Genomic DNA, 23,441 nt, shown 5'->3' with positions numbered 1-23,441 from the left:
ACAGACAGGGCAAAAACAATATGTCCCCCACTACTATAGTGGGGGACATAAAAACACTTATCCTAACTATTCTACCTTAACAAAGTCAACGCTTTTGATACAGCTTTACCACATTACCATTTTTAGGAATTGTTGATTGTCAGTATCTACATTAGAATGTATTTCCTTTTTGGTAATATCTGGATTTATCTTGATTGCAAAACAGACGCAGGATGTGTGCATTTGTGCACAGATTACGTTGAATATTATTGTCTTTATTCCTATTTAGTTGTTTTTATTTTATCATAGGACATAATTATTTGTTACAAACTTGAATTGGTAAATGAGTTTACTGAAAAATCTACAAAAGTTAATGTTTGGTAAATAATAAAGGTTTGGCACTTAAAAGTTTCCTTCCAAAACCATATTGTAATTTTTCAATTTAAAATAACGTTATTGATCCATCACTGTGCCAAAACAACAGCTTGATATCTGAGCCCTTTCTTGCATTAACCCCCTTGTCTAGCATGTATTGCATATTATAATACCCTGTACCTGTATAATTGCCCTTGTCAAGCATGTATAGCATGCAATAAACCCTGTACCTGCATCATCTCCCTTGTCTAGTACGTATTGCATGCGATAATACAAGTCCTGCTCATCATCTTTCTTCAATGTGTCATCTTGCGACCCAAACAGAATGTCGTCATCGTCATCACCATTGTCGTACTCGGGTTTTCTAGGTATCACAGTTTCAGAAGCCTCGTCCTCTTGGTCAGAGGATGTAAAATCATCCTCAAACTGGGAGTAATACGTGTTTGCGAGTTCATCATTATCTGGAATCCCTAGGAAATAAAAATTACCTACAAATACTTATGAATAATAATAACATAATTTTGATTTTATTTATGTTTATATGAACATATCATTTGCTGAAACTGTCTTAATAAGCCACTGAAGTGGTCATGAGTACTGCATATAACTATGCTTGTAATTTGCTCTTAAAATACTATTTTCCTTTTTCAGTAAAAGTGCCAAGTTGACGATTCCTTTATTAATCCTTTCCCACTCAGCTGCAAAGTGAAAATGGCTATGTGCAAACAGCATAAAACCAGAACAGCCTGCAAGTAAATTTCAGCCTGTTCAGGTTTTATGCTGTTTGCTGCTGATCAGTATCTAAGGGTTGGAAATAAAGCCTTTAAAACTTGAATCTAGTAAGAAAGGTCTTAAATTTAATAAAACTTTCTAAGGTACTACAAATGTGTCAAAAATGTATGTAAGTGGTAAAGGTTTAAATAAAATATTAATTTATATCGTCATTAAAGCATTACTTGAACAACAGATTATCTTTAATAACAAACTGGTAAAAAATAAGCAAAATAATCTACAAGTATTTTTTTAATTAAAAAATAAACACACAAAAACACTTTAAATTCATGTGAACCCAACACAAAATAATGGAAATAAACAAAATTTCCATTATATGACAAGAAACTATGGTTAAAATATACAACTGTTAAGATATTTACCTAAAAAAATAATTTAGAATTTTAGAATTGTGTTACTTGTTCCTTGTGTGTGGAAGGGCAGTTTAACAGCAGATTACTATTATATACTTAATTACATTTTTGAAAACCTTGCAAAGTTTAACAGTTTTTACAGGTACTGTACAGGTGAATAATAAAACAATTGTATAATCTCATACTGTATTTAGTAAGGAAGAAACAAGAGAATGTCAAAAACAAGCAAACATAGGAAATACATGTACTAGTTAAGGGTCAAACACAAGATCTGAGAGAAACAAAAGTGATGACAATGAAAATGGAAACACTTTCAATAATCGTTCCCCACAACTTACCATCTTCAAAATCAAGTGACGAATTTTCTTTGTCATACACCATTTTATCTTTTAAAGGTTTAATAGGTTGATCATCAATGTTTGGCGATGTATGTTGCAAGTATTTAGCCAGCGATGGGCCACCGGCAGTGTTTAAAGGCTTATATTTAACAGTTTGTTCCTGCTCATCATCAGAAATGTTCTCCGTTTGTGGATAAAGAACCACTGAAGACAGAACAATGCATGCATGAATGGGTACATGAATATGAGGAAAATTAATGATACAAAGAGAGGGGTGGTATTAATGTAAGTGAAGGTCAGGTGCAAGGGCACTCTTTACCAAGTACATGTACATTCCTATCAAACAAAACCGAACTTGTAGTTTTTTGTAAGGGATCAAATGGATAGTCTTTTTTATATTGATACACATAATGCCTTAAATTTGTTTATGAATTCATTTAGGTTAATACAGATTTAATGCAGTAAAAAGCCTATGATTTACCCACATATTCAAACAAAACTTGCCTTTTGTGCAAGACAATAAAGGATAAGCATTCTCCTTAATAAAAGAAGACAAATATAATAAAACAACAACTTTCTATTCATAGATAACACATACAAAAAACAACCCTTTTTTAAAATCTGCACACTTAGAATTTATTTTATAAAACCAAAATAAACAATAAACAAGGGACAAAATTGTCACAAAACCAGGTTTTCATTGTGAAAAAAAAATCTGATAAAGGGAGAAAACTCAAACTGAACTTTTGAAATGAACAAACAAAATTAACCCCCTTTGTAAGTTTTTTTTTTTAAATCTATTTTTAGTCGTGGCGACCTTGACATTGGAGATATTGACGTGATTCTTTTGTGCGACACACCGTCCCATGATGGTGAACAAATGTGCCAAATGATTTTAAAATCTCACGATGAATGACATAGTTATGGCCAGGACAAGCTCATTTATGGCCATTTTTGACCTTTGAACTCAAAGTGTGACCTTGACCTTGGAGATATCGATGTAATTATTTCGCGCGACACACTGTCCAATGATGGTGAACAAATGTGCCAAATGATTTTAAAATCTGACAATGCACGACATAGTTATGGCCCGGACAAGCTTGTTCCGCCCGCCCGCCAGCCAGCCCGCATTCGCCAATCTAATAACCAGTTTTTTCCTTCGGAAAACCTGGTTAATAATGAAGTAGGATAATGATTTTTTTAATGCAGCCATCTTGATTTACATCAACTCTCATTTTGCAAAGAAATACTTTTTTTCCAATGTTAAGTCACATAGAGCTAAGGAGCAAAATCACATGGAACCGAAATTAACAATTATTAATGCAGTCAGAGATCATTTTACAAACAAGTCTCAAATAAAGCCATTTAGCTTTCCATCAACAGCCATTCCCATGATGTTGTAAATCACACAGACCAGAAGGTAAGTCTAAAGTTCATTCCAACTTTGAGGTATGGAGGAGATATCATGAATCGCCAAAACATATTCCATAACTTAATTAACACAATTGTAGATACCAAATTTTGAATACTTCATTTTAGCATCAATAATATTGGATAGAAAATGTAAACCAAAATTTATTAAAAAATAAAACATAACGCATTACATTAATATCTTTATAAGCTTGTTTCACAAATTAAAGATATCACATGTTCATCATGCAAAGTCCTATGGTAAGAATGTGAATTCAGTGCAGTTTAGCTCTGTAACCCAAGGGAAGAAAAACACAGCATTAAGACTCACTCGGTGCTGATCGCGTACCAAAGTCCTTACGGGGCACACCTCGAACTGTGAGTGCATTCTGGAGCTCGCTTCCCTCCCCTGCCCCTCCCTGCCATACAGGGATCTGAAAACAAGAACAAGCACTGTTCCTGTGTTATGTCTTCTCATTAGCCTTGCTCCGGGAAAACCAGGCTTTATGAGTATGCATAACTGGTCCTTCCTGATTAGCCTGTGTAGTCTGCCTTTATGGTATTTTTCATTTAAAGGAAGTCTCTTCTTAGCGAAAATCCAGTAAGGTGCAACATTTTGTGCCATATAAGCCTGTGCTGACTGCACATGCTAATTCTGGAGGACACTTAACTCTTTCAGTGCTGGAACCGGATTTTGAAGGCCTTTGCAAACAATTTGGATCCAGATGAGACGCCACAGAACGTGGCGTCTCATCAGGATCCAAACTGTTTGCTATTCTAATAGTATTCTTTGAAAAAATTGAAAAAAATGCTAATTTTAGAAATTCAGCAGACAATATTTTAGCAGACAACAAATTTCCCAGCATGCAAAGGGTTGACGTACATGCATAAATCCAAGTTTTTCCAAGAGCGAGACTTATATACTCAGAAATGACCTGAGCTAACTTACTCAGGGGTGAACTCAACAGCTGTCAAATGTTTGGATGAAATAGTTGGAAAAAAAAATATGTAGGTATTTTAAGTTGTGTTTTAATTCAAAATAAATTATCATGCAGTCATTGAAATTTAGATGTAAATCTACAAGCAAGTGGGGCTAGTAATATGGGAATTTGAACTAGCCCGAGTCAGATTTTACTAGCCCAAACATTTTTGTTAAAAATGCAGATAAACATAACATAAAACATCCAAAGAAGCATTCATTTATTCAATCTTTAGAATACAATACAACTCTCTTATTAATTTCATCCTCATCCAAGTCAGCTTCCTCTTCATCTGAGCCAGCCTCTTTCGGATCCTGAAATAAGAAGAAATTAATTTCACACACGGATTTCAATTTAATCACAATTATAAATATATACATTAAGTTTAGGTAAAAAATTAGCAGAAATGTATCCCATATATCCATGTGAAAGAGAGAGCAAACCTGAACCACCAGAAAATATATAAGCAATTTAGTGCCAGGTTATTCTACAAAAAGCCAGTTGACAAATGCGTCAATCCCACTTACCTCAGATTCGCATTCCTCAACGACGTACTTCAATGACAACTGTTCGGCCATTACTCTCTGTGTCCCGAACGAAACGCAAAAGATTTATTTTACATAATAATAATCCGGGAACCACAAAACCATGCGCTTTATGCGCAGTAATCCAATTATCGGCTGATTGCCCAGCACGTGCGCGCAGTGTGTTAAAACATAAGCAGCTGTTGATTTAAGCGGCTCAAAACTTTGTTTACAAATATTGAAAATGAAATTCGAACTCGTTTTGTTAAATGAATTGTACAAGCACGTCAGGCTTGTAATATTGGATTTCCTACAAGCCCGAATTTAAAAAAACTAGTTTTTTGCTGTCGGACTAGTGCGAATTTCGACGACTGATCATGCAAAAAAGATTTCAAAATGTTTAAGAAATAACAATGTGCTTGTTATGTTACTTGGTTATTGATATCAAGGAAACAGGCTTCTAGCTTAAGAGATTGTTTGATTATTGAACAACTGAGCAGAGTTCAGTGTTAATTATTTAATGCATGTTTTAATTATTGTATTCATTATTATTAAACATATCATTTCTGCCAGTTTAAGCTATTGTAATAAATAAAGACAGACTCAAAATTAGAATACCTTAAAATGTTTATTTTGAATTACATGATGGTAAAATTGCCCAAGTATACATAATACACTTCAACACCGTTATTTCGAACACCAATAATCCGAAGTCACCGTTATTTCGAAGTATTTTTCGGGTCCCAATTGTGGTTCTTCTTTGTTCAAAGTAAATTTTTATTGTTAATCCGAACTTCGTTAAACCGAAGAAATCATTAATTCGAATAGATTCTGTCGGTCCCAACACTATAATTCGCACCTTATTATCAATCTTTAATCCGAAGGCAAAACTGCAAAACACTGAGCGTAATTTCACACCTATGTCGTCTGCGCGTTGCGTGTCAAAAGCTGATAATTACACCTTTGTCGTGTGCGCGTAGCATGTTAATTTTATAATGTGGTCAAAAGCCGACGACAAGGCCGACAACACAAGAATGACCATGATATCTAATCAACGTGTAACCATATGCATCAACGACGTAAGGTTTTTCTGCGGGCAAACATGGGTGGAAGTCAGTTCTTCAATTTCATTGACAAATTGGAGAAATGTGTTACACGCGTCAAGTTTACTGCTGCTAAGGCCGGTGTTCAGAGAGACATCGCGTCTTATTAAAAAAAAAAAAGTTAATTTATTTCCGAAAATGTATTTATATGTATTTACTTGTATGATGTGCTTCTCATGATATTTTATTTGTTCTATAATTTGAGAAAAATAAAAAGAAGAAAAAGAATCGTTTTATTCCTCTGTTTGTTACAAGAAGAAATCTATTGCTATTTGACTAGTTTGCGTTTTTAGTAAAACAATTATTAAAAGTACAGTGTGGCCGAAGCATGTGAATTCCACAACGTTTTATTGTTTACAGAATCAAAGAAGTCGTCTGATTAATGTTTATTTCGAATTATCGCTAATCCAAAGTTTTTTTAACGGTCCCGACAACTTCGAAATAACGTTGTTGAAGTGTACATAACTTTGTCATAAATTACAAGTCAATACAAGAGCTTGTCACAGAAGTGCAAAATCCCCGCCGATATGTGTTTGCTTGTATGACAACATTTGTTTTAGAGAGTAGAATAATATTTGTAAAAACAAATAAAGGGAGATAATTCATTATGCTCCGGACAAAAATTTACTTTGAAATTAAATAAAGGGAGATAATTCAAACACTAAGGTAGATAGAGTTATGGTTCTTATTCACTGCACTTCTCCTACTTGCCATCTGTTTATATTTGAAGTCTCAAGTAAATCCCTTCACTAGATTTAGAGTTATGCTCCGGACAAAAATTTACTTTGAAATTATATAAAAGGGGAGATAGTTTAAAAACTAAGGTAGATGGAGCTTTGGTTCTTGGTCACTGCACTTCTCCTAGTTGCCATCTGTTTATATTTCAAGTTTCAAGTAAATCCCTTTAGTAGATTTAGAATTATGCTCCGGACAAAAATTTACTTTAAAGTTATATAAAAGGGGAGATAATTCAAAAACTAAGGTAGATAGAGTTATGGTTCTTAGTCACTGCACTTTTCCTTCTTGCAATCTGTTAATATTTTAAATTTCAAGTAAATCTCTTCAGTAGATTTAGAGTTATGCTCCGGACAAAAATTTACTTAAAAATTATATAAAAAGGGAGATAATTAAAAAAACTAAGGTAGATAGAGTTGTGGTTCTTGGTCACTGCACTTCTCCTAGTTTCCATCTGTTTATTTTTCAAGTTTCAAGTAAATCCCTTTAGTATATTAAGAGTTTTGCTCCGGACAAAAATTGACTTTAAAGTTATATAAAACGGGAGATAATTCAAAAACTAAGGTAGATAGAGTTATGGTTCTTGGCCACTGCACTTCTTCTAGTTGCCATCTGGTTATATTCTAAGTTTAAAGTAAATCCATTGAATAGATTTGAAGTTATGCTCCGGACAAAGTTTCGGCCGGACAGACAGACGGACAGGACCAATTACTATATCCCCTCCGAATTTTTTTTCGGCGGGGATAAAAATAATGAGCACTACTTACTGACTGTTGATGGAGAGTTTCTTGTATTCTTTTCTTACGTTTGTTATTTTCTTCCAATTGAACACGTGTTAGTTTACTGTAAAAGCAATAAACACTTCTTTATCACTTCAGATAATATCAAATTGATTTCCTGTAGAATCACTTGAATGTGAGGATTACAACTTTTACTTTTTTCAAACCGCAAGCACAATTATGCTATCTTAAATGTGCGCATAATAATATTTTCGATGTAACGCTAGACCTGGTGATATGCCTATAAAATGCCACATTATGACACTTTGTTAATTGCATTAAATACATGGACCGGTTGGTACTGCATTAGGTACCTAAATGGAATGGGTCCCTTTCCCCAATCCTGGATATCAGGGGTCTTATGAATTGTAGACCTCAAACAATTTGTCCTACATCAACTCAAACTTACACGTTTCTGTTTATTGAACAACTTCTTAAAGTTATGTTCAATATTAGGTATGCAAAATCTTTATAAAAAATATCAACTTGCTTAAACAGTGAATAGTTACATTCAAATTTAATATTTAGTTGCCCATAATGCATGTATAATTTAGATCCCCCCCCCCTGTCATATATGAGCCTTGTTCTGAGAAAACTGGGCAAAACTCATGTGCGTAAAGTGTTGTCCCAGATTAGCCTGTGCAGTTTGCACACGCTAATCAAGGACGACACTTTCTGCTTTTATGACATTTTTTTGTTTACATGAAGCCTCTTCTTAGCAAAAATCCAATTTAGGTGGAAAGTCACTTCCCTGATTAGCCTGTGCGGACTGCACAGGCTAATCTGGGAGGACACTTTACGCACATGCATTAAGCCCAATATTCTCAGAACAAGATACATATATGTAATGACTGAATGACTGCGAAATGAAACAAGCCATGGATGTACAACCTGAGTCGCTCAGCCTCTTTATCTGCCAATAACTGCTTCTTCAGGCGGAACCGTTCTCTCGGGGGCAAGTTTTTAAACTTCACCTCATCCTCGTTCTTTCTAAGATCATCCAGTCTTGATTTTTCTTTCCTAAAACATTTCTTAAGTTTATTGACAACTAATTATGCCTCAAGTGTTGTGTTTCTTTAAGTTATGGCAAAGTCTGAAATGTTTCTCTTTTTTTGCGAAGATGAGTGCAATTCTGCTATGTTTGTTGTGTTTAATGAAGACAAATGCATACTAGAACTTGTCAAAGAAGCAACAAAATTCTTCCAACACCGCATGTAATCATATGAATATTATATGTACACAGATGTAACAATATGGACCCTGGGGCATTATTTGAACAAAGTTTGAAGAAAACCACAATACAATGTGATATACCAAATATTAGACCTTTAAGTCGTGTGGTTTCAAAGCACAAAGCAAGTCTGTATATAGTATTTGATCAAATTGCTGTGTCAAGTTTTATAACCCAAGAGTAACAATTTAAAAAAGCTAAGTAGAGAGCCTATATATTGTGTTACATATCAAATATATGGATGCAGTTTAAGAAATGTACAGTCAAACCTGAAAACAGCGGTCAGTCAAGAGAAATGACCAAAGTGACCGTTGTCCACAGGTGACCGTTGTTTTTGGATCACAATTTTAAGATGGTTGATCAGTTTGTAGTATTGCTACCTCGTTACCCCACCAAGTCGTTTGCAAACAGTGTAAAACAAAGGCTCATTCATTCAGTAAATAAAGCTTGTCAAGTGCCATGGACGTCACGTCCGAACAAGTCTAAAAGCGGATTCGCTGTCATAAACCGATAGTACAGTGTAACTGTACAGTTCTCATTCAAAGAAGAAGACGCAAACATTTTGTTAAAATCTATTTCTGGAAATAGAAAAACTCATTTTCAATTTCAGCTTTTTTTAACATGAACAAATCCTCTTTCATAAATGCCTTAAGTTTGTTATAAATGTTGCAAATCAGTCCATGTTTTGCCTTTAAAGCCGATCACTAATCCTCTTATCGCCTTCTTAAAAAAACACTCGCCAGCTTAATGTTGTTTTTAACACTTATTCAGCGATAAAGATCAATTGACTTTGTCACGTGTTCATGCGTTATGCCTGCAGACGATAATTGCTATTAATACACATTGTTATTGTCAATTTCACCTGTTTCATGCAATCAAAATGCAAATTTAATAATAATGGTGAGACAATTTTACTTACCAGTCATGGATACACCCATAATTATCCCCGGAAAACAAACCCTCTCAACAACCTTTTATTTGTGTACTCGTGGCGGACAGCTTTTATAATATCAAAGGCAATAACCACTATCAGATGCTTTACCCACAAAATAGACGGACAAATGATGTGCTGTGTTTTTAATTTTCACAATTCGAGATGACTGACGCGTGACCGTTGTTTTCAATTTAAACATGAATTTCGGAGTGGAATATAGTGGCCGTTGGCCATTATTGACAGGTGACCGTTATTTTCAAGTGTAATATAGTGATTTTCGTCGGGGGGAATCCAGACTGACCGTTGTCTGCAGGTGACCGTTATTCTCAGATGATGTTAGGTCAGTTTCAACTGTATATTTGTTTCTCATAACATCTGTACTAACAACAGGAGCGCTCTAGATAATTCTACCATTTTGATAGCATTTTCACCAAACTTATAGACCACAAAGACATTTGTAATAAAAGCGTTCACTTGATATTGTGCAAATAACATATTACAAGTTCTTTGACATTTAATCTGTTAAACTCAAAATCAATAAATGTCTTCCCCTCCTGCCTTAAGTAACCTTCATACCAGTAAAGATGGTGGTAGGTATAAGCATTCTCTAGGAATAGTGTGGAATCAAATTTAACAAGCAAATGTGACCCTGACCTTTGACCTGTTGATCTTAAAATCCATAGGTGTCTTTTTTTTCCATGTATTCACCATGAGTTCAAGATACCATGCACATACATCTTTCAGGTTAAAATCTCTTTTGCCTTTACCTCAAAATCAATAGGTGTTTTTCTTTCCTCATAAGAAATCATCAAAACGATTTTTAGGATAATTTTATAAATGGTTCTCTTAATATTTAGCGCAAATCAGATGGTGTATGGATCAACAGACATTCGAAAAAAAGACCAGACAGACATGTGCAAAGCAATATACCCTTTTCCCAAGGGTGGGCATAATTTAAGATTTCATTCACTTAAGAGGGTATGCAACATCAAATCTTAATATGAACACAACAACTAAGTTATAGCACGAGGATAACTGTAACAAGGCATTGATACCCTACTCACAATGCATTGGCAATCTCAGTAGCATGGTTCCCAGCATTATTGGTGTCATGTGTGTTTCTGTGTTTGGCTTGATACTCCTCTGACATTTTCTGAAGAAAAGAAATTGTTTGTCATTATGTTAGCTCCCATGTAAATGTTGATCACATCAGAGATGCTAAAAACTTTAAATGCCACTTGTGCTAACGGCTATGAGCTTATGGATAAAGACATTTGACAGCAACACATAAAATTATGTGTTTGTTAAAAACAAACTAATAAATAGTTCAAATACTTTGCAATTGTTTGATTAGTATGTTCTTTGTTAAATTGATGCCAACAATTAAATTAATTTGCTGAAAAGTAAAGTTATCAGGCTTTAACTCAAGTAGCAATTGAAGTTTTTATATTTCCTGCCCTGTGTATACAGGTCTATTCTTTGCATTACAGTATAAAACCATAATCTTCATATAAAATGTATAATGTTGTATAAAAAGTAAAGAAAAAGCATCAAAAGGTAACTTAATCCATATAAAACTTTTTCTGATTTTTGATAAATATATACAGCAATATGTGGCCTAGTTGAAAGCTTCACACATTCATTTTTGTTTCAGACTATAGAAATCTCATTTAAGCCACAACAACAATCATTGCCCTACAGCACTCATCTGAGAGTTCACCAACAATTGAACATTAACCTGGTGATCTAGTTCTTGATCCAAACTCAGTTATATTCACCATGTTTCAAGTTTCATAAAAAGTTTGTCTTAATTGTGTTTTTAAATGGGTGGCAAGAACTTTCTAAGATTTGTATAAGTGAACCAAATTGTTTACCCTTGTGACCCAGATTTAAACACCACCTAGATATTTTCAATTATTCTGACCAAATTTCCTCAAGATTGAGTCATAAATGTAGCAAAGAGTGATAATACGTTTTTCTAAAATTTGACCTAGTGACCTAATTTTTGATCTCATGACCCAGATTCAAATTTGGCACATTGCCAAGTTGAACATTCTAAGTTTCATCAAGAATGAGTCATTAAAGTAGCTTCAAAGTTTTTGTCAGATTTGACCTTGTGGCCTAGATTTGTGACGTACATAACCAACATTCAAACCAGGAATAGATATTAGTTTGAATGTGAGTGACCCATATTCTAACTTGGCCTTGATAAAAAACTGAGGTAATAAGGTTTTTCTGAGAACTGATCTTTTTTATCCATGTGACCAAGAGTTAAACTTGGCATCATGTCAAAATAAACATAGGATACCACAAAAGCTCACTGTAAGCAATTCATACTTGGGTAGCTGAAAAAAGCCATGCATATGATAAATACATTATTCATATGGTAGATATGTTTAAAACCTAGTTTTACATTTAGATCTGTCTACAGCAAAAAATAGCCATGCAAAGGCAGGAAAGTACTGAGGAAGCAGGAGAACTTTACATAGCACCACAACTCTAGGTGATACTCTTCTATAGCGTACCTTTATCAGAGGTCTGTCCTAAAAAGTAACTTTTGATTCAACTCTGAATCAAGCCGATGCAACATTTAAAATTACACTTTTAAAACATGATTTCACATTGCATTTATAGAAATGACTTATTTTTATTTATGAAAGAATTTAAGCTCAAAACTTAATCTTCAACCCCTTAAATGAATACAATATGCATGCAATGGAAGAACAAATTGTCACAAGTAGGCATTCATCTGCAACCATGTACAAATATTTGTCTGCTGCATTGCTAACACAAATTAACAAATCATACTAACTGAACAGCCAAAAATAGCACGATCAATCATGAAAATTTCCAGTATATATTACTAGAAGCCTGTCTGTAAAATATCATTAATGCTTGAAATTACATGTACCTATTAGATAAGCTTCAACATTTACATTGCATTGCTTGACCTTTGCCCAAGCATTTACACACCTTCCCATAAGAGGACATCTGTATGAATTATTGTAATATTGCATGATGAAATATCAAGTTACAGTCTGGACAACTTATTTGATGGCTAATTGTTACCTATGACATTTTAGTGTGACCTTGACTTTGGAGATAGGGAGACCAATAGTTACATGTGACACACTGCCTCAACATGGTCAAAACGTGTGGTAAATAACTAAAGATGAATGATAAAGTTACAGTCCAGAAAAGCTCTTGAAATGTCAAAGTTGGCTTCCACCTTTATGTTTGACTTTGACAGAGACAACATGTGACACATTGTTTGGTCATTTAATGAATAAATTATTTCAAAATAGCATGATGATGAAATAAAGTCCGGACAAGCTGCATCATGGATAATTTTGAACTTTGACCTCTAAGTGTGATATTGACCTTTGAGGAAGGGAGAAGGGTGTTAAAAGTACACAGTCATATGATTACAGATATTTGTAAAAGCTACAAGGCTTTTTTTCCTTCTTCAGCAATGGCCTTATGAGGCCCCTCCCCCAAGAGAAATGCCCTTCCATAAAGAGATTTTTTTTTTTAAAGGATGCATTTTCCCCCAATTTCAAGTTTATTTGGGAAATTGTTTCCCCTTCCTCAGTTTTGTATGTAGTTTTTTCCCCAAAATGGAAGGCCAAGCCCTTTCCTACAATCAAGAAAAAAGCCCTGAGCCCTAGTAAAGTATAACCACGAATTACAGAGTTACACTCCAGTAAAGCTTGAACGCTTGCACAAGCACAAACACTGGACCGTTGTGACTGCTCAAAGATGAATATCCATGTTTCTGCAAGCTCAACTTACAGCCAAGTGGCCTGAGATCAGTGGAATCTTTAGAAGCTCTGTTGCTGTGGGTCGCTTATCCTGCTCCTTTTTCAACATCCTAAAATAAAACAATTAGAACAGTGCAGTTTCTAGCAAAGTTATAGCGTATATTAAATTATTTTAAGATTAATTTGGTCAGCAATTGCTGGGGAAATGTATTAAACAGTTGTGAAATGATTTGTAAGAGATATAATAATTAAGTATTTAAAGAGGAGGACATACTAGTAATTACTTTTTATTATGACAGGTTTTCCCCAATTTCTCTCCTTGCTTGTTAACTGTTGATTTTTTAAAGGAATATCAACAGCATGACAAGAATATCATTGAAACTGATGGATGCTCCCCAATGATGCTTTGTCGATATATGGGTTGGGTGGGAAAAACAGTGTGACCTTGAGAAAATCTATTATTAGCCTCAGTGACCTTGACCCCAGTGACCTCAAACCTCATCAAAAGGTAGAGGTCCATGCAAGATACCTACATGCCAAATATGTAAGAGATCAGTAAAATATTGAAGGCGCTATGAGAATCTGTAACAAAACTTTGACGGAAAAAAGTCTGTTAATAGTCTCTGTGACCTTGGCGTCAGTTACCTCAAACCTCATCAAAAGGTAGAGGTCGATGCACGGTACCTACATGCCAAATATGTAAAGAGATGGGTAAAATATTGAAGGCGCTATGAGAATCTGTAACAAGTGTGACAAAAAAAATCTATTATTAACCTCAGTGACCTTGACCCCAGTGACCTCAAACCTCATCAAAAGGTAGAGGTCCATGCAAGGTACCTTAATGCCAAATATGTAAGAGAACGGTAAAATATTGAAGGCGCTATGAGAAACTGTAACAAAATTGTGATGGAAGTTAGCATAAAAATACTGGTCAGTGCTTGTGAGTGGCGAGAAAAACCTACAATATAGATAGCTTGGTTGATTCCACAAGTAAAAATATCCAAAACTTTCAAGACAAAACAAAAATACCTACAATTTAAAAATATCGCTAAGTTCTCTTGAGTATTTCGATGGTAACTCTGGTGGGTCACCTTCTACTATTTTGTACATCACAGACATCAAGCTCTTGCCATCAAATGCATGGTCCAACGCACACATCTCATACAGTATACACCCTATTGACCTGAAGTCAAACAAAATTTATCTAACAAGAAACATCACAAATGCCACAAAACCAGGACCTTTATTTACAAAACCATTCTTAGGCTTAAGATTAAATGCTTGAAGCCAATAAACATGCGTTCGTTTTTGTTTTTTTATAAATATGCAAGGTTTTTATTTCATAAACAAATTGTTCTAAATGATAAATTGTGTAGTTCAAATAGTTATATTTCCATGTCCTATTGAACTGTACAATACTAATATTTTATCAAATATTTTTAATTTAAGTTTAAGGTAAGTTGATGAACATGGACCCATATTTTCAATGACGAACTTATTAATTTGATTTAAATATTGTGTAATTCAATGTTTTGTCAACCTATCAGCTATATGCACACATAATTTCAGTGCAATACCTCCAACAAACTCTTGTTATTGAAGGGAAACCTTTAATCTATTTTTATTAACATTGATCTTGACCCAACTAGCAACAAATGGAATCCCAAGCTATGTATGGTCCCAGTGGTGTAATGGATATGGTGTCCGCCTCGAGACCGGGAGGTCAGGGGTATGATCACCACTGTGGGAGCGTTCTTTGAATCTCCCCCAAAGACACCAATTAATGTTTCTGCCCAGGAAACTGACTCGAGAGCATTTATATAAGACTTAGGCTTTAGATGCAATCAATCTAAAATAAATAGGCTACAACTTAGCTATGTATGCAATATAGCCTAACATCACACACAATTTCAAAACAACCTCTTTCCAAACTCTCAGTATTTGGGTCGTTCTCTGTGAAAAGGAGGTTTAATGCAAGTGCAGAAAGCGTCGTCCCAGAATAGCCTGTGCAGTCTGCACAGGCTTATAAGGAATGACACTCTCTGCCTAAACTGGATTTTTGCTAAGAAAAAGAGGATATATGTTCATGTCAGTGTAAGATCGTTTGTTATTTCACGAGTGATCATAGAAAATATATTTTCACGAACAAATTTTCTGTTTCTTTTATGCCCCTTTTTCAAGAAAATAATTAATACATGTAGCTGTTTCCATTGCACTGAAAAGTTACCCTTTTCTCCCGTGGCATGCCTCAATACATTTCAAAACACAAAATGATGTCATTAGTGTGACTAAATGACATCGAAAAATATAACAAGAGCACCGCCTTGCGGGTGCAGACCGCTCATCTATTTTCTTTTTAAAGGCGAAGGGACTCTCATTTTCAATCACAAAGGAGGGAGGGGTGGAGTGAAGAGGGGTGCATTGTGTGGGGGTGTGGACATTTATTACATTATCTTCCAAAAATGCGAAAAAAAAGGAAAAAAAAAATCGGGGGGAGGGGGGGGATTCTTGGGTGCGATGGTTGGACGGTATTTCAAACATAAAATAATAAAAATAAATATTTGTGTTTTTTAACCGTTTCAAAAAAACAAATGGGGGGGGTGAGGTGGGGGGGTATAGTGTGAGGGTGTGGTGGTAATTTGTGAGATGATCCTAAAAAAAAAAAAAAAAAAAAAAAAAAAATTTAGGGGGGGGGGGGGGGGGGGAGATTCGGGTGGGGGAGGGGGGTGGGGGATTCTTGGGTGCGATGGTTGGACTGTATTTCAAACATAAAATAATCAAAATAAATAGTTTTGTTTTTTAACCGTTTAAAAAAAAATAATTTGGGGAGGGGGTGGAGTGGGGGGGGGGGGGGGGGGTATAGTGTGAGGGTGTGGTGGTCATTTGTGAGATGATCTTAAAAAAAAAAAAAAAAAAATAGGGGGGGGATTCGGGGGGGGGGGGGGGGGGGAAGGGGGTGTCACGGGCGATGGTTTGGGTGGAGTCTATTGTGGTATGTCAGGTAAGAGTAGTTTTGTCAAAGTATCAATCAATTCTATTCATAAATAAAGAAGTTATGGCAATTTTAGCAAAATTTAATAATTTGACCTTGAGAGTCAAGGTCATTCAAAGGTCAAGGTAAAATTCAACTTGCCAGGTACAGTAACCTCATGATAGCATGAAAGTATTTGAAGTTTGAATCAATAGCCTTGATACTTAAGAAGTAAAGTGGATCGAAACAAAAAATTTAACCATATATTCAAAGTTACTAAGTCAAAAAAGGGCCATAATTCCGTAAAAATGACATCCAGAGTTATGCAACTTGTCCTTTTACTGTACCCTTATGATAGTTTGCGAGTGTTCCAAGTATGAAAGCAATATCTATGATACTTTAGGGGTAAAGTGGACCAAAACACAAAACTTAACCAAACTTTCAATTTTCTAAGTATAAAGGGCCCATAATTCCGTCCAAATGCCAGTCAGAGTTACATAACTTTGCCTGCACAGTCCCCTTACGATAGTTAATAAGTGTTGCAAGTATGAAAGCAATAGCGTTGATACTGTAGGAATAAAGTGGACCTAAACACAAAACATAACCAAATTTTCAATTTTCTAATTATAAAAAGGGCACATAATTCTGTCAAAATGCCAGTCAGAGTTACATTACTTTGCCTGCACAGTCCCCTTATGATAGTTAGTAAGTGTTGCAAGTATGAAAGCAATAGCTTTGATACTTAAGGAATAAAATGGACCTAAACACAAAACTTAACCAAAATTTTCAATTTTCTAAGTATAAAAAGGGCACATAATTCTGTCAAAAATGCACGCCAGAGTTATCTAAGTTTGCCTGCCCAGTCCCCTCATGATAGTAAGTAAGTGTACCAAGTTTGAATGCAATAGCATTGATACTTTCTGAAAAAAGTGGACCTAAATGCAAAACTTAACCAAAATTTTCAATTTTCTAAGTATAAAAAGGGCACATAATTCAGTCAAAATGCACGCCAGAGTTATCTAACTTTGCCTGCCCAGTCCCCTCATGATAGTAAGTAAGTGTACCAAGTTTGAATGCAATAGCATTGATACTTTCTGAGAAAAGTGGACCTAAACGCAAAACTTAACCGGACGCCGACGCCAAGGTGATGACAATAGCTCATAATTCTTTTTCAAAAAATAGATGAGCTAAAAAGGAGTTCCGATAATTTATTATTTTCTCCGGTGAAAATAACAATATGTTATTTCACTGCTGTTATTTCACTGCAGAAATGTCATATTGTATCATAAGGTATAAAAGAAGAGACTTTTTTTAAACAAAAAAAAATCATAAAGGCAGAAAGTATTAAAATATTAAATATACAAATTGTTCTAGCCTAGAGCTTTTCACTATGTTTCTTCTACATAGTGTGTTACTATTTTTTATTACAATTATAAGTTAATATTCATTTTAAATTTGATACAACAATGTTATTTACATTCTTATTTAAGACCATAACAAAATACCACAATTAAGTTAAATAATTGTATTTCAATTACACATGCACTGGGTTACTGAGACTTTTGCAGCAAAACAGAACTGCTATTCATCATGAAAAAAAAACAATGATACATGTATTACCATACATCCGACTTGGAGTTATAGCCTTCATGTTTGAGCACCTCTGGACTCATGTAATATGGAGTACCAGTAAAAGTTGAGGCTAAATCTGTGGTACCCATCAAGATGCGTGATATACCAAAATCACCTATTTTTACTATATTCTTTTTAAGGAAAATGTTTCTGAAAAAAAGAGAGAGAACACGTATCAGTTAAAATTCTGATATTTTTTTTTACATTTCTCTTTCTTTATAACACATTAACTGCAAAATGACACATTACTGGGAATGCCATTATAACATAAAGGATTATATTTCAGAGTGACTTATAATAATATAAGTTTTGTTGTCCTTAGAGGTTAGCAAGTGCTTATTAATTGAGGGTGGTCAAAAATTATTGGTAATGTAATAATTATCAAATTAAGAATAGGAAACAAAAATCCAATTGAATCTATTTAGCTTATAGGGAACGTGCATGATAACTTCAGTTCTTTCTTGAAATTTAGCCCTAACCCATACAACAAAAATAAACAGTTGCTATATTTTAATTAATTTAGTACACTTAACACAAGCCTTTAAAATTCTACAGCCCTTTTAAGGAAACAAAGACAACAAATGGCAATTAAAGACATTGAGACAGCACCTAAATTTACAATTGACCTGAAATGCACATCTCGTTCATTTGTAGTAAAGTGGCAAACTACGTGAATGGCAATGATGAAATTATTTTCCCCTGTATTCTATCAAATACATGTTCCTGAAAAACTACATTTAAACCCACCTAGTTTTAAGGTCCCTGTGAAGGACTCTTCTACTATGCATGTAATGGACTGCTAATAACAGCTGGACAAACCAATCCATTACAGTTTTCTCATCAAATAGTTTCTTGTTCTTCTTGTAGTCAGCTATCTTCATGTCAAGATCACCTCCCTAATACAAAACAAGATAGATATGCATGTATGTTACCAACACACACAATTTCAAAACAATATTCCATAAAAACTCAAGCTATTGAACTGAAAAAGCTTTCCTATGTTTAGAAACAATACCCTATAGCATAATACATCCATCAAAACTCAAGCAATTGAGCGAAAGACTGTTTTTATTTTTAGCAACAGTGACCTTGATCATTATCCTGACTGGCCCCAAATGCAAACCCAATATTTCTGAAATTTGTGAACAACATCCACCCACAAAAAATATCCTCGAATTAACATTGATCACAACAAGGGCTGTTTGTAAAACATGCATGCCCCCCATATGGGCTGTCCGTTGTAGTGGCAGCCATTGTGTGAATACGTTTTTTGTCACTGTGACCTTGACCTTTGACCTAGTGACCTGAAAATCAATAGTGGTCATCTGCGAGTCACGATCAATGTACCTATGAAGTGTCATGATCCTAGGCAAAAGCGTTCTTGAGTTATCATCCGAAAATCATTTTACTATTTCGGGTCACCGTGACCTTGACCTTTGACCTCAAAATCAATAGGGGTCATCTGCGAGTCATGATCAATCTACCTATGAAGTTTCATGATCCTAGGCATATGCGTTCTTGAGTTATCATTCGAAAACCATTTTACTATTTTGGGTCACCGTGACCTTGACCTTTGACCTAGTGACCTCAAAATCAATAGGGGTCATCTGCGAGTCTTGATCAATCTACCCATGAAGTTTCATGATCCTAGGCGTATGCATTCTTGAGTTTTCATCCGGAAACCATTTTACTATTTCAGGTCACCGTGACCTTGACCTTTGACCTAGTGACCTCAAAATCAATAGGGGTCATCTGCGAGTCATAATCAATCTACCTATGAAGTTTCATGATCCTAGGCGTATGCGTTCTTGAGTTATCATCCGGACCACCTGGTGGACGGACCGACATACCGACCGACCGACATGAGCAAAGCAATATACCCCCTCTTCTTCGAAGGGGGGCATAAAAATGACCCTGGCACCTTCAACATCAATGAAATCCGCTTATGCATGGAAGATACTCATCCCTACACAGTAAGGTTTTATAGAGAAAAACACATTAACAGAATTCATAATATGCATAACATCCAAGTTATTCTTAGTACAATGTAAAAACCAACAGGATATGTAACAAAACAAAAACAAGCAGTTATCTATATTTTGTATGAAAATGTCAGCACAAAAAGTGGGGATTTCCCAACAGAGAACTTTCTTTATGCTTTACTATAGTCTATACAAAACAGATCATCAAGCAGTTTTCCACAAGATTACTTTTATATACAAAATAAGCGGCAAGCCTCTTATACTTCTTATATACAATAGCTAGACATGCTCCTCACATACATGATACCTTTTAAAGGTAAAATTGTATTCAAATATTAATACTTAACAGGGCTAATCAAGCAACAGATTACATTCTAATTTTTATGACTGAAAATATTTGAACCCAATGATACAATATACATCTTTATACTTTTAAGGGGTGTTGCGGCAGTTTATTAAACCTAGGATATATTTATGGCAACACTGATGATGCTATTATCACAACCAATATTTTTGTTATCAGTATCATCAGAAATTACCGATATGGTTCATAATACAATTGTCAGTGGTTCGATCCCTGGTGAGGTTAACTTTTTTTAACTTTGTTTTTCTTTCTTTAATTTCATTCTTGTTTAATACTGGAGCTATTTAGTCCTGTTGTTTACATTTATCAATTTTAAGCATATAATCACAAACTTCAAAACATGCCAAAATCTGTGAACAAGTACATGTAAGTTATTAATGATTAAGGTCGAGTTTGATACTGTACGGTATTATGTTTGCAGGGATCGACAAATTGTTTTTCAGCAACTTGCCCTGCAGGGCGAGTAGCAAAGAATTTTTCACTTGCCCTGCTGAAATATATACTTGCCCTGCAATTTATTGAAAAAAATCAGTAACTAATATGTTTTATTGTGATTTTCTTTCGGTTATAAAATAGAACTGCTAGTGTTAACTCATGAACTTCAATAAAGTTAATAAACTGTTTTAATACACTTTTAACTTTTTTGTTTTTTATTTAGCGCAGTGTGCAATAATCAACATCTGGTTAATTTTAAATCGCCCACTAAACGTTGTTTTGTTTGGCAAAAATGTTTTAACAAATTTGATATTTTAATATTTTCAGCCAGAAATGCCACTCGCCCTGCTGGACAAGCGCTGCCGGAATATTCACTCATCCGCAGCAGATTTCTACTCGTAATTACGAGCGGGCGAGTGGATTTGTCGATCCATGGTTTGTGATTAAATATTGTGTTTTTTTTTATTAATGTCTTTTGGCAAGCTGTTGTGATCCCAGTTAAGATTGTAAACAATTTCTAATGTTTATGCATATTTCTAACAATCTATGTACCGGTACTTGTTTTTTTTTTCATATTGCTGTATTTTATGAAATTTGACGTAGACTATAGGGATAATTTAAACAAAAATTATCTGCTAAAAATGCGGTGACCCCCTTTTTTATTTGTGTTTTATGATGACAATACGTAGATTTATGTTGTTACAATAGTAAACAAATGACAGTTTATTTGGGGCGACATAAAAATAATAAAAAATAAATTTCTTAAAATTTAACTTGTGTACTCATTTTATTGATTGTGTCTGGTTTAATTAACTGGTATATGATGTATCTTAGCTTATATAATATCTACATGTTGCCAATTTCATAGGTTATTAATTATTTTTACACAATTAGAGATTTTTCAGTTTTATTGAAAAAGTACATGTTATATAATGGTGAATAAAATCAAAACAAGAGCGGTGACCCTATGTTTTTATTTCATTTTTATTATAGGATTTGTATACATATCTTAAATATAAATTTTGGACAAAATCTATCAGATGGAAAAAAATCAGCAAACTGCAACTACACCCCTTAAATGCTTTTATGTTAAGTCAAACTTGGTATTAACCACGTCAATCGTCATCATTATCCATGTAAAACATATTTTCAATTACATAGTCATCAGTGGAAGCCTGTATAAATTGGAACACTGGATTTACTTTTCTTGGTTCTATGTCTATTCTTCAGTCGTAAGTCTAAGAATGGGTTGGTGAATGGGGTCCCAGGACTAATCAACCAACATGTGTGGACACTGCCAATTAACAAATACCAACCTCACAATATTCTGTGACAATACAGAATGATTCGCCATCTATAAAGCTGTCATGAAACTGCACAATACTTGGATGGTCCAGCTGACGCAGAAGTCTGGCTTCATGCATTGCATCAACAGTCTCATCTGGTTGCAAATCACCAACTGAGATTTCTTTTAAAACTTTTCTGCAACGAAAACAAATGTTTTAAAACCGAGCAAACAATCACTATTTCCCTCACATGACTGTATAAAAAGAATGTTTAAGGTAAAATAATTTACTAATAAAACCAAAATGTAGAAAAATGGTATTTGATAATGGCAACTCTTTTTAATTAAATATCTCCCGTCCTTATTTTTCTACCCCTTACTGTCAGATTTCTATGATAGACACTGTTAAATTACTTACAGGCTACCATCTTGGTCTGTTGACTTGTGTCGCAGATCTTTACACAGAAAAGCTGTCCCAAAGTTCCCTTTCCCAAGTTTCTTCACTAGCTGGTAGCGATTCGCCCATATTTTGTTTGAACTCTTTGTTTTCTGACTTGCCTGTTTTACTTTTGAAATATTCATTTTGATAACCAACAGATTTGCAAAAAATGGATGAAAACTTTTAGCCAAACTTTTATTCTGCAAATTGGAATAAGGCCAAACTACCCCTATATTAACAATGCAAACACCAGCACAACACTGTCACCGTAATAAATTGATGAAAAGAAATGCTTTTAGCAACCCTGACATTAAATCGGCAAATTTTTCTTTGGTAATGTTATCATCTAGTTCCATCATTTTAAGTTCCCATAAAACGTAACAGTCACAGTTGCTGACGCCATTTATATTTTGGCGTCCTTTGTTACCGGGAAACTGTGGCCTTTGAAACTGTGTCGGACGTTTTAAAAGATACTCAATTGGGGTAGTTGCATTATTACGTAAACTTAAATTACATTGTACATGCAACATTAAACGGATATGGTTTTTCCTTGGATTTGCACGATTTTACATGATTTCTGACAGTTTGCACCTGGTCGTCAACGCGCATGCGCATGATGTATTTCTAGCCTTAATAACATATTGTTTTATAATTCTTGAAATATGTCGGTTAAATGTTACTCTCTTTATCTAAATTATCCGGGTATATGAATCTGGGTCTGGATAGTTAGTTTCGTTGCAGAGCTTTACAGCGTCGGCGCAACGGTAGAGAGGGTGGAGGGTGGTTTGTCCCACTCTAGGATAGTTGACTTGAAGCTGTCAACTGTTTGGGCGCTAACTGCACTTTATTGAAGTTTATTCCACTTGATTATAGTCTTTCCAAAAATGAGTTCTAATGTTGCGTAATTGTGCAGTGAATTGGCACTGAATTGGCACTGAATTGGTTACCGGTATTTATAGAATTATTTTCAACAATATTGCCGACCTTATACTCTAACTGTAGTTATGAAGTCGTGTTTAGGCATGGCTGGCACCAGCCC

The 23,441-nt window shown here is 34.7% G+C and overlaps 1 protein-coding gene across 2 annotated transcripts in view; it reads right to left on the bottom strand.

Moving 5' to 3' along the window:
* Positions 1 to 23,014, bottom strand: part of LOC127844051 (serine/threonine-protein kinase Nek11-like) — a 35,682-nt gene extending 12,668 nt beyond the window's left edge. The window contains exons 1-12 of one of the 2 annotated variants that reach the window (XM_052374018.1): positions 22,382 to 23,014; positions 21,995 to 22,160; positions 18,645 to 18,793; positions 17,886 to 18,047; positions 14,328 to 14,477; positions 13,326 to 13,404; positions 10,598 to 10,686; positions 8,260 to 8,388; positions 7,357 to 7,432; positions 3,579 to 3,681; positions 1,838 to 2,041; positions 585 to 824 (exon numbers count right to left, since the gene is read on the bottom strand). In XM_052374018.1, coding sequence (XP_052229978.1) covers positions 585 to 824; positions 1,838 to 2,041; positions 3,579 to 3,681; positions 7,357 to 7,432; positions 8,260 to 8,388; positions 10,598 to 10,686; positions 13,326 to 13,404; positions 14,328 to 14,477; positions 17,886 to 18,047; positions 18,645 to 18,793; positions 21,995 to 22,160; positions 22,382 to 22,545 — 1,711 coding nt within the window. In that variant the 5' untranslated portion in view covers positions 22,546 to 23,014. The remainder of the gene's footprint in view (positions 1 to 584; positions 825 to 1,837; positions 2,042 to 3,578; positions 3,682 to 7,356; positions 7,433 to 8,259; positions 8,389 to 10,597; positions 10,687 to 13,325; positions 13,405 to 14,327; positions 14,478 to 17,885; positions 18,048 to 18,644; positions 18,794 to 21,994; positions 22,161 to 22,381) is intronic. The other variant, XM_052374019.1, reaches the window with a different exon arrangement.
* Between the last annotated feature and the right edge of the window lie 427 nt (positions 23,015 to 23,441).

This window comes from Dreissena polymorpha, chromosome 9 (assembly GCF_020536995.1).
Source record: "Dreissena polymorpha isolate Duluth1 chromosome 9, UMN_Dpol_1.0, whole genome shotgun sequence".
NCBI lineage: Eukaryota > Metazoa > Mollusca > Bivalvia > Myida > Dreissenidae > Dreissena > Dreissena polymorpha.
Note: the sequence above shows the minus strand (reverse complement) of the source record. Positions and strands in the feature narration are given on the sequence as shown.